Here is a 23,114-nt window from a genome sequence, read left to right as displayed (position 1 = left end):
TTGCCTCCACTGGCCATGTTTTCTTTTGCTTTTCAGGCCACGCTTTCCTTTGTTTTGCTTTGCTTTGTATTCCGGCCACGGCTTTGCTTTACCTTCTCTGCTCCGCTTTGCTTTTCCTACCCCTGCTCTGCTTTGCCTTGCCTCCAACTGCTTTCTTTACTTTGCTCTACGTTTCCTGGCACTGCTGGGACTTTCCTTGTACAAGTTTGCACTGCTTTGCTTTGCCTTGCTCTGCGTTGCCTTTCCTGGCCATGCTTTTTCCGGCCACGCTTTCCTTTGTCTTGCTTCGCTTCGTATTCCTGGCACCTCTTGGTTTTACCTTCTCTGCTCTGCTCTGCTTGTCCTACCGCTGATGTGCTTTGCCTCGCCTCAAACTGCTTTCTTTACTTTGCTCTACGTTTCCTGGCACTGCTGGGACTTTCCTTGTACAAGTTTGCACTGCTTTGCTTTGCCTTGCTCTGCGTTGCCTTTCCTGGCCATGCTTTTTCGGGCCACGCTTTCCTTTGTCTTGCTTCGCTTCGTATTCCTGGCACCTCTTGGTTTTACTTTCCCTGCTCTGCTCTGCTTTTCCTACCCCTGCTGTGCTTTGCCTTGCCTCAAACTGCTTTCGTTACTTTGCTCTACGTTTCCTGGCCCTGCTGGGACTTTCCTTGTACAAGTTTGCACTGCTTTGCTTTGCCTTGCACTGCTTTGCCTCCACTGGCTATGTTTTCTTTTGCTTTTTCAGGCCACGCTTTCCTTTGTCTTGCTTCACTTCGCTTTGTATTCCTGGCACCTCTAGGTTTTACTTTCTCTGTTCTGCTTTGCCTTGCCTCAAACTGTTTTCTTTACGTTGCTCTACGTTTCCTGGCACTGCTGGGACTTTCCTTGTACGAGTTTGCACTGCTTTGCTTTGCCTTGCTCTGCTTTGCCTTTCCTGGCCGTGCTTTTTCCGGCCACGCTTTCCTTTGTTTTGCTTCGCTTTGTATTCCTGGCGCCTCTTGGTTTTACTTTCTCTGCTCTGCTCTGTTTTTCCTACCCCTGCTGTGCTTTGCCTTGCCTCCTCTAACTGCTTTCTTTCTTTTGCTCTACATTTCCTGGTACTGCTTTGCTTTTCCTTGTGCTACTTTCCTTTGCTTTGCTCTGCCTTGCACCGCTTTGCCTTTCCTGGACACGCTTTTCTTTGCTTTTCCTGGCCCTGCTTTGCTTGGTCTTTTTTTTGCGTTTTTTTGTTTTGTTTGTTTGTTTGTTTGTTTGTTTGTTTTATTTTAATATAGATACATTTTCATTGCATTGCTTTGTTTTATTTTTGGACCTTTTTGCTTTGGTCTTCCTGGCCGCGCTTTGCTTTTCCTGGCCATGCTTTTTCAGGCCATGCTTTCCTTTGTCTTGCTTCGCTTCGCTTTGTATTCCTGGCACCTCTTGGTTTTACTTTCTCTGCTCTGCTTTGCCTCGCCTCAAACTGCTTTCGTTACTTTGCTCTACGTTTCCTGGCACTGCTGGGACTTTCCTTGTACGAGTTTGCACTGGTTTGCTTTGCCTTGCTCTGCTTTGCCTTTCCTGGCCATGCTTTTTCAGGCCATGCTTTCCTTTGTTTTGCTTTGCTTCGTATTCCTGCCACGGCTTTGCTTTACCTTCTCTGCTCTGCTTTGCTTTTCCTACCCCTGCTGTGCTTTGTTTCACCTCAAACTGCTTTCTTTACTTTGCTCTACGTTTCCTGGCACTGCTGGGACTTTCTTGTACGAGTTTGCACTGCTTCGCTTTGCCTTGCTCTGCGTTGCCTTTCCGGGCCATGCTTTTTCAGGCCATGCTTTCCTTCGTTTTTCTTTGCTTTGTATTCCTGGCACTGCTTTGCTTTTCCTTCTCTACGTTGCTTTCTTTTCCTACCCCTGCTGTGCTTTGCCTTGCCTCCTCAAACTGCTTTCTTTCTTTTGCTCTACATTTCCTGGTACTGCTTTGCTTTTCCTTGTGCTACTTTCCTTTGCTTTGCTCTGCCTTGCACTGGTTTGCCTTTCCTGGACACGCTTTACTTTGCTTTTCCTGGCCCTGCTTTGCTTGTTGGTTTTTTTTGCCTTTTATTTTATTTTATTTTATTTTTTTTACTTTAGATACATATTCATTGCATTGCTTTGTTTTATTTTTGGACCTTTTGGCTTTGGTTTTCCTCGCCGCGCTTTGCTTTTCCTGGCCATGCTTTTTCAGGCCACGCTTTCCTTTGTTTTCCTTTGCTTCGTATACTTGCCACGGCTTTGCTTTACCTTCTCTGCTCTGCTTTGCTTTTCCAACCCATGCTGTGCTTTGTCTTGCCTCCTCAAACTGCTTTCTTTACTTTGCTCTATGTTTCCTGGCACTGCTGGGACTTTCCTTGTACAAGTTTGCACTGCTTCGCTTTGCCTTGCTCTGCGTTGCCTTTCCTGGCCATGCTTTTTCAGGCCACGCTTTCCTTTGTCTTGCTTCGCTTTGTATTCCTGGCACCTCTTGGTTTTACTTTCTCTGCTCTGCTTGTCCTACCCCTGCTGTGCTTTGCCTTGCCTCAAACTGCTTTCGTTACTTTGCTCTACGTTTCCTGGCCCTGCTGGGACTTTCCTTGTACAAGTTTGCACTGCTTTGCTTTGCCTTGCACTGCTTTGCCTCCACTGGCCATGTTTTCTTTTGCTTTTTCAGGCCACGCTTTCCTTTGTCTTGCTTCGCTTCGCTTTGTATTCTTGGCACCTCTAGGCTTTACTTTCTCTGCTCTGCTTTGCCTTGCCTCCAACTGCTTTCTTTACTTTGCTCTACGTTTCCTGGCACTGCTGGGACTTTCCTTGTACCAGTTTGCACTGCTTTGCTTTGCCTTGCTCTGCGTTGCCTTTCCTGGCCATGCTTTTTCAGGCCATGCTTTCCTTTGTTTTGCTTCGCTTTGTATTCCTGCCACGGCTTTTCTTTACCTTCTCTGCTCTGCTTTGCTTTTCCTACCCCTGCTGTGCTTTGCCTTGCCTCAATTTCTTTCTTTCCTTTGCTCTACCTTTCCTGGCACTGCTGGGACTTTCCTTGTACCAGTTTGCACTGCTTTGCTTTGCCTTGCTGTGCGTTGCCTTTCCTGGCCATGCTTTTTCAGGCCATGCTTTCCTTTGTTTTCCTTTGCTTCGTATGCCTGGCACCTCTTGGTTTTACTTTCTCTGCTCTGCTTTGCTTTTCCTACCCCTGCTGTGCTTTGCCTCGCCTCCAACTGCTTTCGTTACTTTGCTCTATGTTTCCTGGCACTGCTGGGGCTTTCCTTGTGCCAGTTTGCACTGCTTTCCTTTGCCTTGCTCTGCGTTGCCTTTCCTGGCCATGCTTTTTCAGGCCATGCTTTCCTTTGTTTTCCTTTGCTTCATATTCCTGCCACGGCTTTCCTTTACCTTCTCTGCTCTGCTTTGCTTTTCCTACCCCTGCTGTGCTTTGCCTTGCCTCAAACTGCTTTCGTTACTTTGCTCTACCTTTCCTGGCACTGCTGGGACTTTCCTTGTACCAGTTTACACTGCTTTGCTTTGCCTTGCTCTGCTTTGCCTTTCCTGGCCATGCTTTTTCAGGCCATGCTTTCCTTTGTTTTCCTTTGCTTCGTATTCCTGGCGCCTCTTGGTTTTACCTTCTATGCTCTGCTTTGCTTTTCCTACCCCTGCTGTGCTTTGCCTTGCCTCCTCAAACCGCTTTCGTTACTTTGCTCTACCTTTCCTGGCACTGCTGGGACTTTCCTTGTACAAGTTTGCACTGCTTTGCTTTGCCTTGCTCGGCTTTCCTCTTCATTGCTCTGCTCTCCTGTGCTGCGCTAGGCTTCCTTTGCAGACCGTCCCGACGATTTTGCCGATGAGGCGATCGGTATATTTAGGACCGCATAAACCCTCAGACACACAGCTGGGCCTGCCCGCAGCCCGGACACTGTCCCCTCGCAACTCGAGGGTGGGGGCAGCAGGCCTGGCCACCCGACATGGTCAGTTCTGTGGCCCCAGCCGTGTGGCCTGCCGCTAGGCGGTCCCCACAGCTACCCTTCCAGGGACGGTGTTGGGTGAGGTTTTCAACGACGATAAGTACAGTGGAAGAAAGGCAACAATAAATCAATCAATCAATCAATAAATAAGTAAATATAAACCCAGGTAAAGCAAGACATGGTTCTTGCCCACTGCCACGGCGGACTATGAGGTGTCAAGGAGGCCGGGGAGCGGGCGAGCAGGGTACAGCCACCGTCCGAGTCTGGCCGCCAGCTCTACCTGGCATGAGGGCCCTGCGGTCTTTGCCCCGCAGACACTGGGAACCGGCAGGAGGGCTGGCCGCCAGCTCCTTACATTTGCTTCGCTTCTCTTTGTTTTTCCTTGCTCTGCTTTGCTTTGCTCTGCTCTGCTCTTCCGGGCACACTTTTGGTTTTCCTTCTCTACTTTCCTCTGCTGTTCCTGCCCCTGCTTTGCTTTGCTTTGCCTCAGATTGCTTTGCTTTGCTTTGTTTGCTTTGTCTTTCCTGGCAATGCTTTGCTTTTCCTCGTGCTACTTCGCTTTGCTTTGCTTTGCCTTGCTCTGCTTTGCCTCCACTGGCCATGTGTTCTTTTGCTTTTTCAGGCCACACTTTCTTTTGTCGTGCTTTGCTTCGCTTCCTATTCCTGGCACCTCTTGGTTTTACTGTCTCTGCTCTGCTTTGCCTTGCCTCAAACTGCTTTCTTATTTTGCTATACGTTTCCTGGCACTGCTGGGACTTTCCTTGTACAAGTTTGCACTGCTTCGCTTTGCACTGCTTCGCTTTGCCTTGCTCTGCGTTGCCTTTCCTGACCATGCTTTTTCAGGCCGTGCTTTCCTTTGGTTTGCTTTGCTTTGTATTCCTGCCACGGCTTTGCTTTACTTTCTCTGCTCCGCTTTTCTTTGCTCTGCCTTGCACTGCTTTGCCTTTCCTGGACATGCTTTACTTTGCTTTTCCTGGCCCTGCTTTCCTTGGGTTTTTTTGTCCTTTTTTTTTTTTTTTTTTTTTTATAGGTACATATTCATTGCATTGCTTTGTTTTATTTTTGGACCTTTTTTGCTTTGCTTTTCTGTCCGCGCTTTGCTTTTTGAATATCCCACGCAGGTGACTGGGTGCTCTGGGGAGATCTTTGGCTGCCTCAGCAAATTGCTTGTGCAGCACGGGGAGGTGCTTTTGCGTACCAAGGATGTGATGGGTGTACCAGAGTGATGCTTGGGGATCCCGGGTATCTACCTCTCCTACCCCAGGGACAAGTTAGGGTACTCCACAGAGGTCTCTGCATGCTTCACAGAGGTGCTTTTTGAACGACCGAGATGCTGAAAGAACTTGCTTGGGAGCTCTGGACGGATGTCAAAGTACCTTGGGATGTGCTTGGGTTCCCTGGGCAGATGTTTCAATAATGCTGCAGTGGGGTGCCTGAGTGCTGTGGGGAGATGCGTGGGTTCTCCAGGAAGATGCTTGCGTTCTCGGGGGGTTATGCTTGTGTGCCTCAGGGAAATAGCCGTGTTCCTGGGGAAATGCTTTGCTGCTGCTGGGGAATCGTAGAATCATAGAATAGCCCGAGTTGGAAGGGACCCATAAGGATGATCAAGTCCAACCCCTGGCACCGCACAGGTCTACCCAAAATGCTTGGGTCCTTAAAAGGGTCATGTTTGGATGCCCTACAATGATGCTTGGGTGCTCCAGAGAGATGCCTGGCTGAGCCGGGCAGAACCTTGTGAGCTCAGGGTGATGTTGGGATCTCCTGGAAGGTGCTGGAATGCTCTTGGATGATGCCTCACAGGTAGAATGTAGTGCTTAGGTGTCCTGGGGAGATGCTTGTCTACTCCAACACAAGGCTTGTGTGCCCTGGGGAAAATCTCGGTGATTTCAAGAGGTGCTTATGTTCCTTGGCGAGAGGCTTGGGTGTCGTGGAGAGTGCTCCAGGAAGATGCTTGTATTCCCAAGGGAGACTGGTTCTTTCCCTAGGGAGGTTCATGTCTTCTCTAGGGAGGTGCCTGAATGCTCCTTGGACATGCTCGTGTACTCTGGGGAGCTGCTTGGGTACTCCTAGTACAATATGGTTGGGTGCTCTGGGGAGATGCTTGGGTGCTCCCAAGATGGGGAATGGTCTGGGGAATGTTTGGCTGCACCTTAGAGCACAAAAATCTATCCCCTAATCACACAAAGCTCTGCCCCAGGCACCCAAGCATCTCCCTGCAGCACAGAAGCACCTCCCTGCAATACCCAAGCACCTCATTGCACCTCACACAGGAACCTTCCCACCACAGTCCTACATCTGACTGGAGAACCCAAGCATCTCCCCAGGGCACCAAAACACCACCTGGGGCACACAAACATCCCACTGGACATGGGAAGCACCTCCCTTGGCACCCAAGAGCTTCTGAGGGCTGCACAAGTACCTACCAGGGTCATTCAAGTATGTCCCCGTGCTCATGCACGCACCCCCCCAGGGGACACAGATACCAAAGAGCAGGAACTAAGCATCTCCCCACAGCACTCCAGCATCTCCCTGGAGCCAAGCATCACACAAAAAGCACCCAACCATCTCCCTGGAGCACCCAAAATCCTCCCTGGAGAAACACAGCTTTACCCTGGATCAAACTAGCCTCTCCCTTGGGCACACAACCACATCTCCTAGGGTACACAAGCATCCCCAAATAGCACTCAAGCATTTCTCTGGAGCCACCAAGAAACAGCCAGGATCACCAATCCATCTTCCTGAGACATCCAAAAAAATCTCTGCATCACCCAGCTGTCTTCTTGGAGAAACCAAGCATCTCCCTGCACACCCAGGGAGTATCTGGACACAGCAGCTAAGAAGCCTGGGGAGCACCCAGATTCTTCTTGCCATAGCCAAGAACTTCCATCGAGCAAGAAAGCAGCTCCTGAGTCCCGCGGGCACCTTCTCAGGCACCCAGGCATCATCTCTGCACTGGGATGAGCACACAAGCATCTCCTCCCCACATTGGTTCCTGGACCATTCAGGCTCGCACTGCACTTCAGCCCCTGCTCCATCGCGCACTCACCTCCCTGTCCTGCCCTGCTCTGCCCTCTGCTGCCTGCTGCCAGGGGCTTCCATCCCGACTGGGGCCTGCCTGCAACCAGGGGCCTTTTATCCTGACTGGGCTGCCATGTCACGGCCCCACTGTGAGGCCTGGATGACACAGCCACCGCTGCCCATTGTGACACCTGGGTGACACAGCCACCGCTGCCCTCCTGCCTACTGGGACACCACTCAGTATCTATTTCCTCGGACTCACAGGTTTGTCAGTGACAGTTAAATTTAAGATAATTTATCAGATTCACCCCCAGAAAAAAAATATTTCTGGCAACTTCCGTAAACCTCAACAAGATAACAAATGCCAAATCATTCTTGAAGTTTTAGTCTGAAGTGTTGGTGTTTATATTTCTTTGTGTTTTTCTTGTCAGTGTTTAGCATGCTTTTCCTTTCTTGTTCAAGTTTGAAGTTACACACATATGCTTTCCTCTTTCTCTAGCTTGGAAAGTTCTCTTCTAAAAAGATCTATTTCTAGCTGCTTTCTCTACTCTTCTGTTAAGAATCCTCATGGTTCATGTCTTGTCCTTGTCTCTATGTTTGCTTGGTCAGCTCTGTGTCTCAGCACTTGTGCTTATTACCATAGAATTGTCAAATCCTTTAGGCTGGAAAAGAGCTCTGAGGTCATCAAGTCCAAGCGCTAACCCAGCCCTGCCAAGTCTACCACTAAACCACGTCCCCAAGCACCACATCTACACGTCTTTTGCAGAGCTGCAGGGACGGTGATTCAACTCCTTCCCTGGGCAGCCTCTTCCAAGGACTCACAATCCTTTCAGGGAAGAATTTTTTCCTCATATCCACCCCATGCCTTCCTGGGTGAAACTTGAGGCCAATTCCTCTTCTCCTGTTGCTTGCTGCTTGGGAGAAAGGCCAACCCCCACGCTGCTACAACCTCTAAGAGGGAGTTGTGGAGAACAATAAGGTCTTGTGGAGTAATTGCTTAAAGTGACTAGGAAAATTAAACTAACATTCACATTTTAAAGAAACTGTAGAGCATTGAGGAGGCTTTCAGGGTATGCTATAGCAGCATTACCTGAGTGTTCCCTAGGCTTCCACCCTTACATGTTACCGCACTGGGGGAACCTGGTGTGCTGACTGTAAGGAACAGCACGGAGCATGGATTAGCATGGATTATAACCGCTCTTGCAAGTGACCTTCTTTTAAGCACAACAGTTTAAATGATCAGGTTACAGAGAAAACCCTTTCACTGAAAAATAGATTCAATAAGGACTTGTGGCTTAGCAGTTTCGTTTCAAAACCCAAGTTGTTGGGTTTGATGGAAAAATGGTTGGTTTGGATGGTAAAAAGGTCGTCCGTTTTGATGGTAGGTTTAGTCTGAGTATTGAAGGCTTCCATCAGTAAGCTCTGCATCTGAAAGACAAAGGGAAGAAATGTCATTCCCTGTTGTGATACTCAACATGGAACTGTCTGGCTCAGTGGTTTTCTTTCTAAAGAGAGAAGTCACAACCCTGCACATGGCTTGATCTGCTCTCTGACTACAGGGCTGAACTGACTGTTGAAGGCAGCTTCCAAAGCCCTCCCATTAAACTGACTGCATTTCAGTTCCATGCTAAAATTGGTCAACTGTACAGAATATTAGGACAAAGCTACCTGCTTTGATAGCAAATGGTAGACCTTATGTAAGTTACATTCATTTGAAGGTTTGACTGGACGGCATCCTTGTTTTACTAGTGATCTTGTGGTCAAGCCGTCCAAATCCTAGCCACAGAACAGAAGCGTTCAGAAACTGGCTAGAGAGAGCACTTATTAGAGAGAGCAGGAATTTAACTGCTTTAACGCTGCTCTTTCTCTCACGTATCTGGGATTTCCTTAAATCACAAATTATCACTAGCTATCCTTGTTAATTTATTCAAAGTAACATGAGTCCAGGTGAAAAGGCACACTCTAACAAGTCCTCAGTTGTTCCTAGTCTGCTCCTAGCTTACTTGAGAGGTTCAATACAGTTAAAAATAAATAAATAAATAAATAACCTGCTGAAGTAGCCTTTTTTCAGATTAGATTCCACCATTCAGAAAATCCTGCTTAAGAGACGTTTTTTCTTTTCTTTGAAAGACTGACCTTCCCCCACATGAAACTAATTAGTATCTTCAGGCTTGATGAAATACATGAATTTCTCAATTTACCAAAATTGCTTTGCACAGCCCTCCTATCCTGCTTATGTTTCAAGCAGCGTATCTAAGTGGGGTACTGTTGGGGTGCATCTCTTTCACTCATGTAGCCCAGTGATCCCAATGCCCTGGACTTGTGTAATGTGTGCAAGACATTTACTTTCTCCCTATACTTTTGACTGGTTTAGAAAAAGCGAGTTCGCCATCTGCTGGCCAGAGAATTCACCGAAGCCCAAAGAGCATTAGAGCAGACGCATTTTCTTCTGTGCTGTTCCTGATTTATCAGCTAGAAGAGACACTTACAGTTTAGTACAATCAGGATTCTTTTGACATTAGTAGCATAAAAAGTCTATTTTTGCAACACTAGTATTTGAAAGACCTCCGTTCAGTCCCTAATTTTCTTCTTGATAATGGGACAGATTGTATTAATGTTTGCAAGAATGTGTGAACAACCAGCCTCCCCTCCATGTCGTATTTTAAGATTAAAACTTGTGGTCGTCCCTGTCTCAAAATACAGACATGCTTTGCAACAATCGCACTCCCTCTTTAGCTTGAAGGAACTTGTCAGTGCCAGAATCTACTGACTATGGCAATTTACTTCATCATCCAAACCGGGCAGAATTTTTGAAAACCTCTTGCAAGATTTCACTTCTCCAAACATTATGTAGAAGACATTCAGCTGTAAAGCAAGAAGATGAAGTCCTTTGTTTCCTATGCCAGAATGACATTTTCAACACTGAACAGGATTGTCACCAACTGTTAACTGGTTGTTAAGTTGTGGCTAGGTATAAAATGTAGAAAATGTTTAAAAATAAAACTTGCCTATGGATAGTGAACTGTCTTCTTTGGGGATTACTTCAGTTACCTGTAAGAGGAAAACAGATGATTTGGGGGGGTTGTTTGTTTTTAAGAACGGGTGCAGTCTTGCCAGTAATTTAGCTGGTATTTTTCAAAGTGACCTCTTAGAAACTTTACAGCTCTGTTGAATCAACATGTCTCTAACCCTACAATTAAATAATGCTAAAAGATGCAGCAATTTATCTTCCTGCAAGTGCTTATTAAGATATCTGAGTAACTGCGACCGTGGCTTCATCACAGATATATATATATATATTTAATACTACACACTTCTGCTCAGAAAGAAAATCACGGAAAATGTAAAATTTCATTTGAGATGTTGAATTTGTTGCAGTGTGAGATCTTCTTCATCACATGATTCTATTCTTAATTAAACCATATTATCTACTGAGAGACCAAGATTACGACAAGAACAGCACAGAGTTCAGCATGAAGCCAATCAGGAGCTCAAGTTTGTACTTATTTTTTTGTAAGGAGATGTACCAAGCTGGCTTTTTTATTGTTTCATCAGCACATTTCTAAGCCTATACTAGCAGGGAAAAAAAAAAAAAAAAAAACAACAAGTAGAACAATTGCAGGGCTCCTCAGTTTACAGCATGAGGTCGCTTTTTCCAGGTGAAAAGCGGAGCCATAAGTGGCAGTACACTAAAGCCCTGGCACGTTGAGATCCAAGAGGAGCGCTGTTTGGCCCTCCTTTTCACTCCTGGGAACCACATACCTCAAAACCCACAGACTATGGGATATATCTCAGAGAAATCTTGGGAAAGGAGAGCATGAAGAGCATGTTTGTAAATTTATTTCTCCCTGGGCTTCTTCTGCTTCTCCAAGAAATACTTGTTTGAATATAACTTTGGCAGCAGTACTTATGCTGTTTTGCACCCACCACATTTAAAACTCCTACAAAAAACTGAAAAGTTAGACTGAAAAGCATCTCTTTCCGTTCTACTTTGTAAAGCTGCATGTTTTCCTCATGCAAAACAACAGGGGAATGGAAGCTAGAAAAGGAAATGCTGAATGTAAAACAAAACAGACCAAACCTCAGCCCTCCAGGACAAAAGCCGATAACTAAGTCCTTTCTAACATGCTGATTAGGTTTCAAGAGGATACCGCTTTAAATAAGCGTAATTGTGTGTCCATAGGCAGAAGCTGAATAATGACAGGATGAATATCTATACTTAATTTTTTGTTACTGTCTTCCTGTAGCACACAGGGACTTGTTACGTTTAGGGAAAATGCTAACCTAATGGAGGGTTTAAACCATAAGCTAGTTTGTTATACCAAAATGACTGAGAGAACAAAGCATAAAGTGTTTTCAGATTTCTAGTACACCTTGATTGCTATCCATTAAACTTAAGACAGGTTAAACAAAGCACAGGAAATAAGAGAACTCCTAGTCCCACAACTGGCAAATTGTGCGCACACTTTCCGTTCCTGAGAAAATAATACACAAACCTGAAAAATGCATTTAACTGAGAAATGAAGACATCCCCGTCCTATTGGAAGACTAAGGTGACAGCTCTTGGGCTCAGTGATTTTCAGATAAGCTCCAGTCTTCAACTTGCAGACACCAGTGACAGCTCCTTTTTTCGGATTGAAAGGGAAAATGTTTCAACAACACATTGAAAACATACTTAAGGGACAAGAAACAAAATCAAGACTGCAGTGAGAAGGAAAACAGAAAAACAATACTGGGAAAAAAAAAAAAGAGAAAAGAGAAAAGACCTTGGTCTTTGTATCAACCAACGAGATAAGCCTTACACATTTTTAAGTTTATTTTTGACGATTGATTGATGCGTTACCAGATATTAAGTACTATTCAAGAGCAAATATTAACACTAGTAAGAATAAATCCGATCCACCAGCCCTTATTCAAAATACATCAATTTCTAATTTGGAGATAACGTCTCTCTGACAAGGAAGTAGAAAAGCTGTAAATACCGATATAGTTTCCTCTCCCGATGTTCCATATACATACCGACGCTGTTCCTACACCTACACTCTGAGCATAAATTTATGTTGACATGAGTATCGGGTGTTATTTCTGTTTGCCTTGAGAGACTCTCCTCCTGTCCACTGAAAAGTAAACTCAAGATTCCAGATCAGTTAAAACAGTTGCTAGCCCCTCATTCAGAGTTCTGCAGCAGCAGTGTTCAGATTTTTCAGCAGTCTCTTTACAAAATGACCACTTATAAGTGTACAAAAACACTTATCACCTAGCTTCTCAGTAGGTACACGTTTGGCCTCTCTTAAGCAGAGAGTCAATCACAGCTTAAGATTTTATACAAGATCCCATTTTCAAGTTTGGGATTATTTCAGAAAATCTTTTTGCCTAGAAACAGTACTACTAGTAACACTTTAACTGGTTTGCCAGCACAACCTTTTACCCTGTTAGAAATGATGTTGACTTCTACCTTCATGTAGCATACATAGTGTCCTGTGCGACAGTTGATTCCATGATGCACCAGCACCGCATATAAGGCATAGAGGAGTGGTTCTCCACTTGATTGAGACATGTAGGCTCGGAGGTCCAAATATTCAGGATATTTTACCTCCTAAAGAGAGACCAAGAAGATAGAAAAATTATATCAGAGTACTTCGCAGACTAGCCAGAGAAAAACACTTCCAAAAAACAGAGACTGGAATTATATGAATATATCTCTTGATTCACTAAAAATAAGTCTTCCCATAAGCAACGTTTAATACTAGAAGTTGCAGACAACTGTTTCCTGATGAATTAGCCTTCTCAGAGGAAAGTTTATGCTTCTTGTCAAGCAGGAACTTTACTGATATTAAGAGAAAAATGAAAAAAAGAGAAAATGAAAATAAAAGCAGACCATTTCTCTATATTCTTAAGGTATATTCTTAATATACCTTGTTGATCTTTCCACCTGTGAAATCTGCAAATCTTTTCAGTGATATTGTGAGAACGTTGGAAGAACGGTGTACGGTAAATCTCTTGGATGCAGGAACCATCTTTTTACACCTTAAAAACAAGCAGAGACAAGTGTTTGAAAGCATCTTCTTTTTCGCCCCCAAAACAAACTCCTTTTAATGTCTCACGCATGCTTATGCTATTTGAATGATATTTACTTGCATCATATGTTTGGTTTTTTCTTTTCATAAACCCATGCACTGCATGTCACGTTTGTTAATACAGAGAAGAAGGTAAGTTTTACCAACAAATCAGAGCACAGCGGGAACAGGAATCTCTCATGAAAGCGTATTACCAGGGAGTTATAAAATATAAACAAAAAATATTAAAAATGAGTTATATATAAGACTAATAACAGTTATCAGCAATGGAAAAAGTACTGTACATGTGCAAGGCCTTTCCTTTTAAGCTCACAAAAAGACAGAAAATTCTGGCTTTAAGTGTGACTGAACCGATCACACCTCAAAGAGCACATTAAGGAAAGACCATGCAATTCAGATGTGAGGTGCTATTACAGTTCTTTCTCTTCCTCAGACATCACTTATGAGAATCCTGAATACGCTGCATGTTGCTTTCTAGGATCCGCAGGCCAAGACGAACCTGGGATTAAATTGCTTTAATAACCTATTGGACGCTCTTGATTCGACACCCTAATTTCCTTAGTATCCGACAACAAGAAGTGGATACTGCATTTTTCATTTAGAGGGGTCAGGCATGAATCCTACAGAACTGAGCCGGGCACTCTGTGCTTTTCTGAGGGGATGTTTGACTAACAGCTTGTTTTGCCAAACCATCTTATGCAAATGTTCAATTGTTTCTCACATACGTAGAAACATCTTACATATTGATCAGCACAGAGAGCGCCTGAACTCAATAGGCTTTCCCTGTGCACGGGTTAGGCTTAAGGGAGCTCATTTCAGGCATTAGTCCACATCGACAGGTTTCACAGTTCAAGAGCTGTGCAAGACGCTGTTTTAGTGAGCCAGCACAGGCTGCTAACATTCATTACCACGGAGCCAGCTCACATTCCCTGACACTCAATCTAACTTTGTTTCACAGTGAACGCTGGGACCTGCAGGAACCTGCTGCTGCCTTCCACTCCAAATCATTCTCCATAGCTCCTTGCTTCAGCTCACCACTACTACGAAATGAAGCAACAACAACAACAACAACAAAGCTGCGTCTCCTTATTTCTAAATGAAGTTAAAGGATAACTTACGCTCTAAGTCATGTAATATATAAAACTAATATCTAGTATTAAGACATAATTAGTAATGATCTTACTCGCTACATTTATAGCAATTCTCTCCATCCAGCTCTTCAGGTTTCACAAATAGTTCTAGAGCTCTGGTAACAGATGAAACCGCCTAGAGGAGCGAGAAAGAAGAGCGTAAAGTCACTGTAAATTCAAAATTCCAGAGACGCACTAGGAGTTTATAAGAGAACCTGACTAATACATACTTAAGCGATCTACTATGAGCACTGTCAAGAAGGAGGCAGAAAGAGCATGCTCAGCGTTTACCTCACCTGGAAGTCATTCTACTTTGAAACAAATCATTTTCCAGTAACGCAGACAGCATCTATAGTGTGCTTTGTCATCAATACCGGCAACAAATCCAGCAGTCTAACAATTAGATGTATATTGAGGTAGAACAACAAAGAAGTGTGACAGTATTATACTTTGTGCAGCAATAAAATTCTTTCCCCTTAAACCCAATGCAGACGTGGAGACTATTTACAGGGGTTCCACAGAAGGACAAAGTCCAATCCACTTTCTAACCACCACCAAGCTCTTATATTTTAACATTGTACGTGGTTTGGTTTTTTAAGTTAAACAAGTTTAATTTAGAAAGTTATACATGTACTTAAACATCATGAATTATATTTACAAAACCTCCTACCTTTACATCCAAAGTGATATCAAGAAATGCCTCATACGTATCCGAAACTGCTTTGCAATTCAAGCACTTCACTGGAAGCAAAATATAAATGCTTAACAACACGTGAAGGAGACTAACTGTCCACATTCAAGTTGTCGATAGATACTACTTCAGACAAACTACAGACTGCTTTACTACCGACAAAAGACACAGATCAGTTCTAAGGACAGGAATATTTTTAAAAGTACCTCTTGATCTTAGAAATCCTCCAAATATTTGATGAATGGTGGTGGTAGCTTGAGAAGATCTGTCCAATCTGGAAATAAATTATAATCAGACCTCAGAAGATTTAAGGCACACAGTTAACTCTTCAAAGAGTTTTATGAAAACCAAGGATGACCTAGACTTTCAGTTTTGATAGTAAATAAAGGCCTAAAAGGTGCTAGAGAACGTATAAAAGTGAATTTGTTTATGCTTACTTGGTGCTTCCATTCAAGCACACTTCCTGCATAGCATCAACAGTATAGCGCAAGAACTCGTGTGCGTCTTCTTGACTGCCAAAACGGAAATGTTGTCCTATTCCTAAATAAGAAGATGATAGTATTTACCTCATTTAAAAATGAAGTAATTCTCCTGTTTCTAAAATCTCTCTTCTTTATAGTGTTAAAACCATTTATACACATCAAATAATTATTTGAAGATTACAAGATGCTGAAAAAGAAACACATCTGAAGCCACTTACGACTGAGATTATTGATAACACGCGTAGGCTCGATGGCATCAACAGTGCAACGCAGGGCCTGGTTAATGTGAGTCTCCATCGTGCACATCATGCAAAAATCTTGTTCACGACCTGAAGAGTGAAAGAAGAAAGCATCCCAGTCTAGCGAAACAGACATAACTACAAACAAACATATAAGTAACATTTAAACTATAGATACAATATCCACTCTCCTTGTCCCAACAGCCTCCTAACATTTCATTTCACACAACTTTATAGAATAAAAATATCCATTAAGCCTGTATTCAAGTGCATTTTGTGATGAGAAATCTAAAAGACTACTGCAAAGTCACGTTTGTAAAGGCTGACAGGAATGTGAACTCCACAGGTTGCAAAATGTATGAGGAAAGAATATTTGACGTTGATGATACAGCATTAAGAGAATGTGGGTTATTTTCAGCACAGTGCTGTCAGGTGAGCTTCATGATACAGAGCTACGAGTCCTTTGGGAGAAAGGAAAAATTACAGTAATGTATGTAATAGTACTTCTGCCCTCCTTTTTTCAACAGGATTCTTAACTGAAACGATTTCTATATACAGGAAGAAAACAGTTAAATTTCTAGGTATCGATACAAAGATACCAGCCTAAAAAGCATACAGGTTTAGTACAACATTTACTTTATAGTACAACATTTTATTTAGGACAAAATCAGTCTAGATTTTAATTCAGTCCCACAAAAAAATCTAGTCGTGTTCATAACAGCTCATATTGCTTTCTAGTTTTTTTTTTTTTTTTTTTTTTTTTAATTGGTTCAACAACAAACAGACCCTTTATTGTAGTGCATTATGGAACCTCGGCTGTGCAGACTAAAGACCTATGATGCCAACATCCTAAATTTTATTGCCTTTCTAGCAGCAGGAAGCCCAAATAGCCCAAATGCCAAATGTTCATTAAATGCATTACTGTCCAATGCACTTCATTATTCCCATGAAGCAAGAAAAGATCCTTTTAAAAAAACAAACAAACAAACAAACAAACAAAACACATGGTGCATTAAACGCACTCCATATGCTATTCCGAGCCCGCTGCTAATACAATGCTCAAAGCCAGCTTCTACAGGTAAAATCAGGCAAGTAAGTTTGTCTCACAGAATCACTGCTGTTCTTTCACCTTCACAGCTATCCAATAGATTTAAAATACTGTTAGAAAGTACTCACATGACTGGCTGTGCTCAAGAGAAAGCATGTAATTGGCAAGTGGGGGGGTGTAGGTCAAACACTGTAGAGTAGCATTAAGAAAACACGTGTTGCCAAGATTGTACAGGCCAACTCCAACACTTTGTGTTTCTTGCCAATCCATACGTATCTTCTCAGGTGGAAAAAGAATCCTTTGTGGCGGAGCAATTCCATCATTAACAACTGCAAGAAAGTTATATTTAAAAAGAGATTTTGTTTGTTTGTTTCTAAGAAAGGTATTAAGTATATATAGGTATAGTGAATATATAAAGTATATATAGGCATAGTAAAAATACTATTCTGCGGGAGCACCTAGAGGAACTAGCTACAATCCAAAACAGAAAAACTTATTGCAGACACCTTTAATACCGCCATATTCAAATTGGCTGGTCAACACAACGTTTTGGGAAAAAAAAGTTTAGTCAACCATTTTAATTTTTTCCTTATTATATGCTTTTTTCCTTATTATAACTTCAACCACAAACTTAGACTTGAAATTATATGGTAATAAATGCAAGGACAATGTAAAAACAAATAACTAGGAATGACGGTACCCCTACAAATATCAGATCTTTTCCTGAGCAATCTTAGCATTCAAAAACCTGTGAATAATGGAACCTGTGAATAGCAACAATCAAACACTTTTCTTTGCAAAACAGAAAAGATATGGATGAATCTGTGCATTACAAAATGCTCCCCATATTTCTCTGTCGACTGTAAATATATCAAAATTAATTTCTGTAACGTCAGTCACTTCAGTTGCCTTAGGAGAATCGCTTTGGAAGTCTTTATTCACAGTAGTCCCGTTCTCTATCAGTGCAACAAGTAAGAACTGCACTTTCTACTTTTGTTTTGAAGAAAACAGAGGCAGGATAAAGCGCACACTTACTTAGATCTCTTTGGGCAAAAGGCTTAGATTTTTCAGAGGATCTACAATAAATAGCACCTCCACATCCTTGGGCCACAGAGACTTGGCTTGAATCTTCTGCAGGTGGTATCCGGCCCCAGTTTGCGGTGCGTGACATCGGTTTTTTAGTACTCAGTTTCTTGGATTTGCCAGACCGCCTTGAAGATGGCTTTTTAGACTTTGAAGATTTGGGCTTGTTAACTATGGTCATTGTTCTCATCTGCGGCAGAGACAAATGTTCTGGCTGACGTAAGAATACCAAGAAGCATTCCAAGAAGAAAAGAGTAGTAGAAGTCCTGTCACTTAATCTCAAAGAAACGGCCTTTAAGAACTAAATTTCTGGTATGAATGATTTAAAAAGAATCCCCAAAACTAAACACACAAAGGAAAAATTTCCATCAAAACTCTATCAGTATTACTTTTAGCTTCTGCAGAACTAGTGGCTGATGCCATTTCTTTCACTTTCGTAGGATTTTAATCCATTACAACTCTGGAGTCTTTTTAATATAAAAATGCAAATGACATTCTCTGAGGGGAATCAGTTATTTATTGCATTTTTGGAGCTTTGCAATTATCTATTAATTATTACCTATTATCTAATAGATAATGGTTGCGATTTATATATAATTGTTGCTCACGCTAGTAATGGAGCACTATTACTTTACTGCCTGCGCTTTTCTGCTTCGTGTGCACAAAGGTACCTGCATTTCGCTGCTACTTTACTTCTGTCTTTCCAGGGCTCACCCTCTACCTCACTGTCTACTGCACCAGTCATGATGGCTTTGTTGTGATTCTATAATGAGCCTAGCTTTTGAATACACTTTTTCTGGGCGTCACTTTGTGATAGCAAGTTAATTTGTGAGGGCTTATCACCTATGACCTGCTTCTCAGTAGGTACACGTTTGGCCTCTCTTAAGCAGAGAGTCAATCACAGCTTAAGATTTTGTCCAAGATGCCATTCACGAAACTGAGTTTAACCTTGACAGAACTGAGTTTAACCTTTAAACCTGAAGCTCCGTTAAAGAATAAAGCAGCACCCAAGCCAGGAAATAGAAGTTAATCGTCACTTTACCCTGAAACGCACGTAAAGCCAGTGAGCTATTCTGTGCTGGCAGGATTGCTGCCGGGATGGCCGACGAGGCGGCGGGCACAGGGGGCCACAGGTCCTGCTCCCCGGGGCCACAGGTCCTGTCACAGGGGGCTGCCGGGGGTCTCCAGGCGCCGGGAACAGCGGCAACAGCGGGGACAGAGGGGACAGCAGCGACAGCAGCCGCCACCTCAGCCGAGGCCGTCTCCACAACTGCCACAACGGCCTCGGAACGCCGCCCAACTCGGAGCTCCAGCGTGACGCCTTTTCAACCTGGCCGCGGTGCTCACGGCTAAAAGCAGAGCGTTTCCTCCGGCGTGTCTTTACTGTCGGTGCCGGACCGGCCCTCACCCCGAGCTCTCCCTGCCGGGAGGGCTTTGCGGTTGGGGTTTCCCTCCCGCCGCCGCCGCGGGCAGGCCCCGCGCGCAAGCTGTCCGCGCTGGGGAGCGGCATGTCGCCCGCGGCAAGAGCCAGAGGGCGCAACACGAAAAAGCCCCGACACGAAAAAGCCCCGACGTGCGGGCGAGGCGGCGGGGAGACGGCTCTGAGGGAGCGGCCGCTTCGCCCCGCCGTCCTCCTCCCCTCCCGGGCCGCCCCGCCGAGACCCGTGCGCCTCAGGTGCTGCCCTGAGAGGGCGCTCGGGCACTGGGACAGCTGCCCAGGGCAATGGTCATGGCACCGAGCCTGACGGGGGTCCAGAAGTGTTTGAACAATGCTCTCAGACATAGGCTCTGCTTTTGGGGTGGTCCTGTGTGGAGCCAGGAGTTGGACTCGCTCATTATTGTGAGCCCTTTCCACCTTGGGATGTTCTCTGATTCTAGGTCAGCAATCCATTATCTGATGAGAGGTGTGGAGTCATTCGAAGGGAAGAGAGACCAAAACGCTTCTGGTTTCCAGAAGCGGGTATTTGGTAACCAAACCGATGATTCCTTTTCTTCTAGAGCAAGTAGCAGCAGGGATCCGCTTTACAATAGGCTGGCAACAAGGAAACAAAGAATTGCAAACAAGACGTAGGACTTGAGCAGCAGCTTGTATACATGCATCAACTTATAAATGAGCACACAGCTGAGCGATAATGCAAAAATTGGACAAACTAAGTGAAGACGTTAACTGTAAATTTTATAGGTACACACTTTACTATGACGTAAGAACTGGGCAAGACCTTTCAGGGAAAAGAGTTGTTGGCATGTAATTTGAAGTAAGCTTCAAATCCCAGAGGATGATTTTGTTGGAACTTTATTCAGCTGAAAACGTGGAAGCCTTGTTTCTGCTTGTGTTAGTTACAGCTCCAGTTTACTTTGGTTGGGAGGGAAGGCATTCCAGGCTAACGTGCTGTACCTGTTCCTTCAGCTCATTGTCCATAAATGGAGGAGCAAATGAAATTCTTTGAATCTCCATTAAACGCAGCACTACAAAGTGGAGTAGAGGGCGATCTAGCACTTAATTTTTCTGTAAGCAGAAAACCCAACAGAATCTCCACAACAGTTTTCAAATCTTGTCCTGCAGTAAATGACCAGCTGAGTGAAGCTTGCATTTAGAGTATGTGCTCCTACATTAGATGGAAATAGCTTTTCCTCTTCAGAAGTGCAACTGAGTGGTGAACTGGCAGCTACGTAGGGAACTAGTTGTGCCAAAGGGTTTGTGTTGAACGCACAGAAAAATATGCAGGTCCCAACAGTAAAGGATTGTCTGTAGGCATCACACTGAGTACAGATGTTATCCGCAGGTTCGTGCCCAGTGCACCGCGCCAATTATTCACCCAGAGTTGGAATGCACACCAAGGTCTTTTAATTACATAATTAATTACAGAACTCTGCAGAGTCAGGTACTTGGCTATCTTTCACAAAGCAAGCACACCTCTGACTCGAATCACCGTCATTCATACACAGGAAATTTGTGAAAACTCTCTCTTTGGCTCCTTTTGATTGGTTATTACAGCTCACCTAACTTATCTCTACTGAGCTTGCGCATTACAGAGGAACACCGGGGGGGAGGGGGTACAGGAGGAGGGGGACACACACCGAATCCCACATTAGCAAGGATTAGCATTTTGACAGGTGTGATTTCTAATGTGTTAACCCTTAATGACCCTTAATGAGCAAAAGGTTACTATAGGTCAGTCTGGAGCTGGTTTTCTCCTTCTTGTTTTTTCCCTTTTATCCCTTCTCTTCCTTGCTTCTCCTTGTGGAGTAATTGCCTTAAATGACTAGGCATTATAAGCACCCCTCCATCCCAAAAGCTACCCGCCTCCAAGGTGCAACCACCCCTCACTGAGCACATCCTCTGAATTTCTCGGAGCCTGTACCTTTAAACGCAAGCGAGGTAATTTCTACCAATCACAACCAAGATACGCATGACTGGAGTCACTCAAGCTCCACCTAAAAGATAGAAAATAATATCAATTGGCTTAAGAGAAAGGGAATGTTGGGGGAGATACTGTCACGAAGGATACCTTCTGACATCAGTCGACAGGCTGAGCCTCTCATCCCCCCCCCCCCCCCCCGCCCACTGGGATGCTGCGAGGTAAGATCTGAACGCTTGGTTATACCAGGCGTCTCCACGGAAACTTAGAAATCTCTAGCGTCTTTATGCTTTTTAACGTCTTAATACCTAGGCCGTGTACCTGTGCATTTCATGCATGCTAGCTTGCTTTTGCAGACAGTGAATTTATCACTGGCAATCCAAAGGACCTGTGTATCTGTTGCCGTAATAAACTGCACTTAATTGCATTGTTCCTGGCCGTGACAGTTCTCCTTGAACGCGACTAGAGCGAGGGCGTGCTGCGTTGGTGGTGGATCCGTGGCCGTGATAGTTCAGTACCCTGAAGCCGACCGCACCCGTAACGGTCAATCGGCTACACCCCTTAATGCGACACTACTAAAGGAAGAAGATGACAGGGCTTGCACGCATCGCATTAGGCTTTGCATGTGAAAACACCCCCAAATAATTTCACATGCATTTAACGTTTTTAAAGGGAAAAAACCAGGAAGGTGTAGTCCTTCTGTAAGCTACAGCTCTTGATAGTTAAGGCATCAGCATTCATTCCTTTGCTTGACAACAAACTATGAACATACAGAAGAGTTAAATATTTTCATTGCATTCTTAAAGGCGATTTTTCAGACTTGTGCTTCAGTTGTTGGAGTTGAAGAAATCGGTAGACGCCCTTACTTTTACGTTAAGACCAAAATCTTTATCTAAGATTGTGTTATCTAACACAACTATACTCCCACCCCCACATGCTTTTTGGAACTTCTGAAAGATCTTTCTGCAGTCCCACTCTGATGGTCTTTCAGTAACATACAAACTGCCATGGCAGATTCTGTTACGGTGCTTTTCTATTGACAGTGTGCATAACACTCAAGGTAAAGCCCCTCATTTTGCAGTGGGGACATAAAGTGTTTCTTTGGACGCTGCTGCTTCTGTTAGTACTCATTTTTTCAGAAACTTGTTGAACCTGAGCTGTGCCTACCGCACCAACGAATGCTTTCATGACACAGTATTTTGTCAAAGCAGTTTTGCTTCTTGGAGCTACAGAAGCAGCTCTGGCTACATGATAGGGAACTGTGCTGCACTGGCAAAAACAGACTTACTTACAGACTTAACACCACTTGCTAACTTGATCTATTTCAAATCTCATTTTAACTTTAAAGAGCAATCAGTTTTGCGGTTCCTGTCTTACTAAGTTGCCTTGTTTTGCATGGAAGGTCAGCCTGTGAATGTTTTGCTTTATTGCATGCTTCAAAAAAAGGCTGAGAGGAAGAGACTGGAGGAACCTTTTCTATTCTATAGACTTTCCCCCACGAATGTGGAATTGCAGGCTACTTGGATGAATGTTCGAATGTAAGGGAGCAAGCCTCAGCCAAAGGAGGTAGAATCCTTGCTTAAGAGGAAGTATCAGTGTGGGGACATCTTTGCTTAATGGGAGCCATTTAAACTCTTCATAGAAACTCAATAAGCTCTACATCTTATATTTGGAAAGCAGTATGGTTACGCAGCTGCTAACCTAATGACTTGAGTCTTCTGCTCTGCAACTTCAAATTTTGTTTTCAAGCAGTGCATACATCAGTTTAGGCTTTGGACAAGGAGATTTGTAATGCAAATAGTGATAAACCAGAATCAGTGCTACTGACGAGCGTAATGGTGAAATGCAGCAAATCAAGTGTTCCTGGAGAACTGTGAGATTACAAAACCAATAAGCCATGAAGCACTTTTTTTTTTTTTTTTAATCAATTCTTATATGCTGAAATAACACCTTCAAGAAAATCTGTTTATCCAGCCAGGCGACGGTGTCTACCTGTAAGCACAAAGGAAATGCCTTGAGAGTTCGTTTGCTGTATTTGAAGTTCTTATACCCTGCAGAAATA

General features: G+C 43.8%; 1 protein-coding gene across 2 annotated transcripts; it reads right to left on the bottom strand.

Annotated features, from left to right (window-relative positions):
* Positions 1–8,232: 8,232 nt before the first annotated feature.
* LOC136789173 (ubiquitin carboxyl-terminal hydrolase 42-like) lies at positions 8,233–19,374 on the bottom strand. 2 transcript variants are annotated; one of them, XM_066989148.1, is made up of 13 exons: positions 18,736–19,373; positions 17,646–17,883; positions 16,739–16,939; positions 15,542–15,652; positions 15,279–15,381; positions 15,048–15,115; positions 14,821–14,891; positions 14,204–14,286; positions 12,859–12,970; positions 12,399–12,539; positions 11,440–11,567; positions 9,952–9,994; positions 8,233–8,371 (listed from the first exon to the last, which is right to left on the bottom strand). In XM_066989148.1, exons 1-11 carry the CDS (start codon positions 19,201–19,203, stop codon positions 11,541–11,543), a joined length of 1,623 nt encoding a protein of 540 aa, XP_066845249.1. In that variant the 5' UTR covers positions 19,204–19,373; the 3' UTR covers positions 8,233–8,371; positions 9,952–9,994; positions 11,440–11,540. The 2 variants fall into 2 exon arrangements, with proteins under 2 accessions (XP_066845249.1, XP_066845248.1); XM_066989147.1 differs by having other exon boundaries at positions 11,440–12,539; positions 18,736–19,374.
* Between the last annotated feature and the right edge of the window lie 3,740 nt (positions 19,375–23,114).

Source organism: Anser cygnoides, unplaced genomic scaffold (assembly GCF_040182565.1).
Source record: "Anser cygnoides isolate HZ-2024a breed goose unplaced genomic scaffold, Taihu_goose_T2T_genome scaffold_41_1, whole genome shotgun sequence".
Lineage (NCBI taxonomy): Eukaryota > Metazoa > Chordata > Aves > Anseriformes > Anatidae > Anser > Anser cygnoides.
This window is presented reverse-complemented; position numbering and strand designations above follow the sequence as displayed.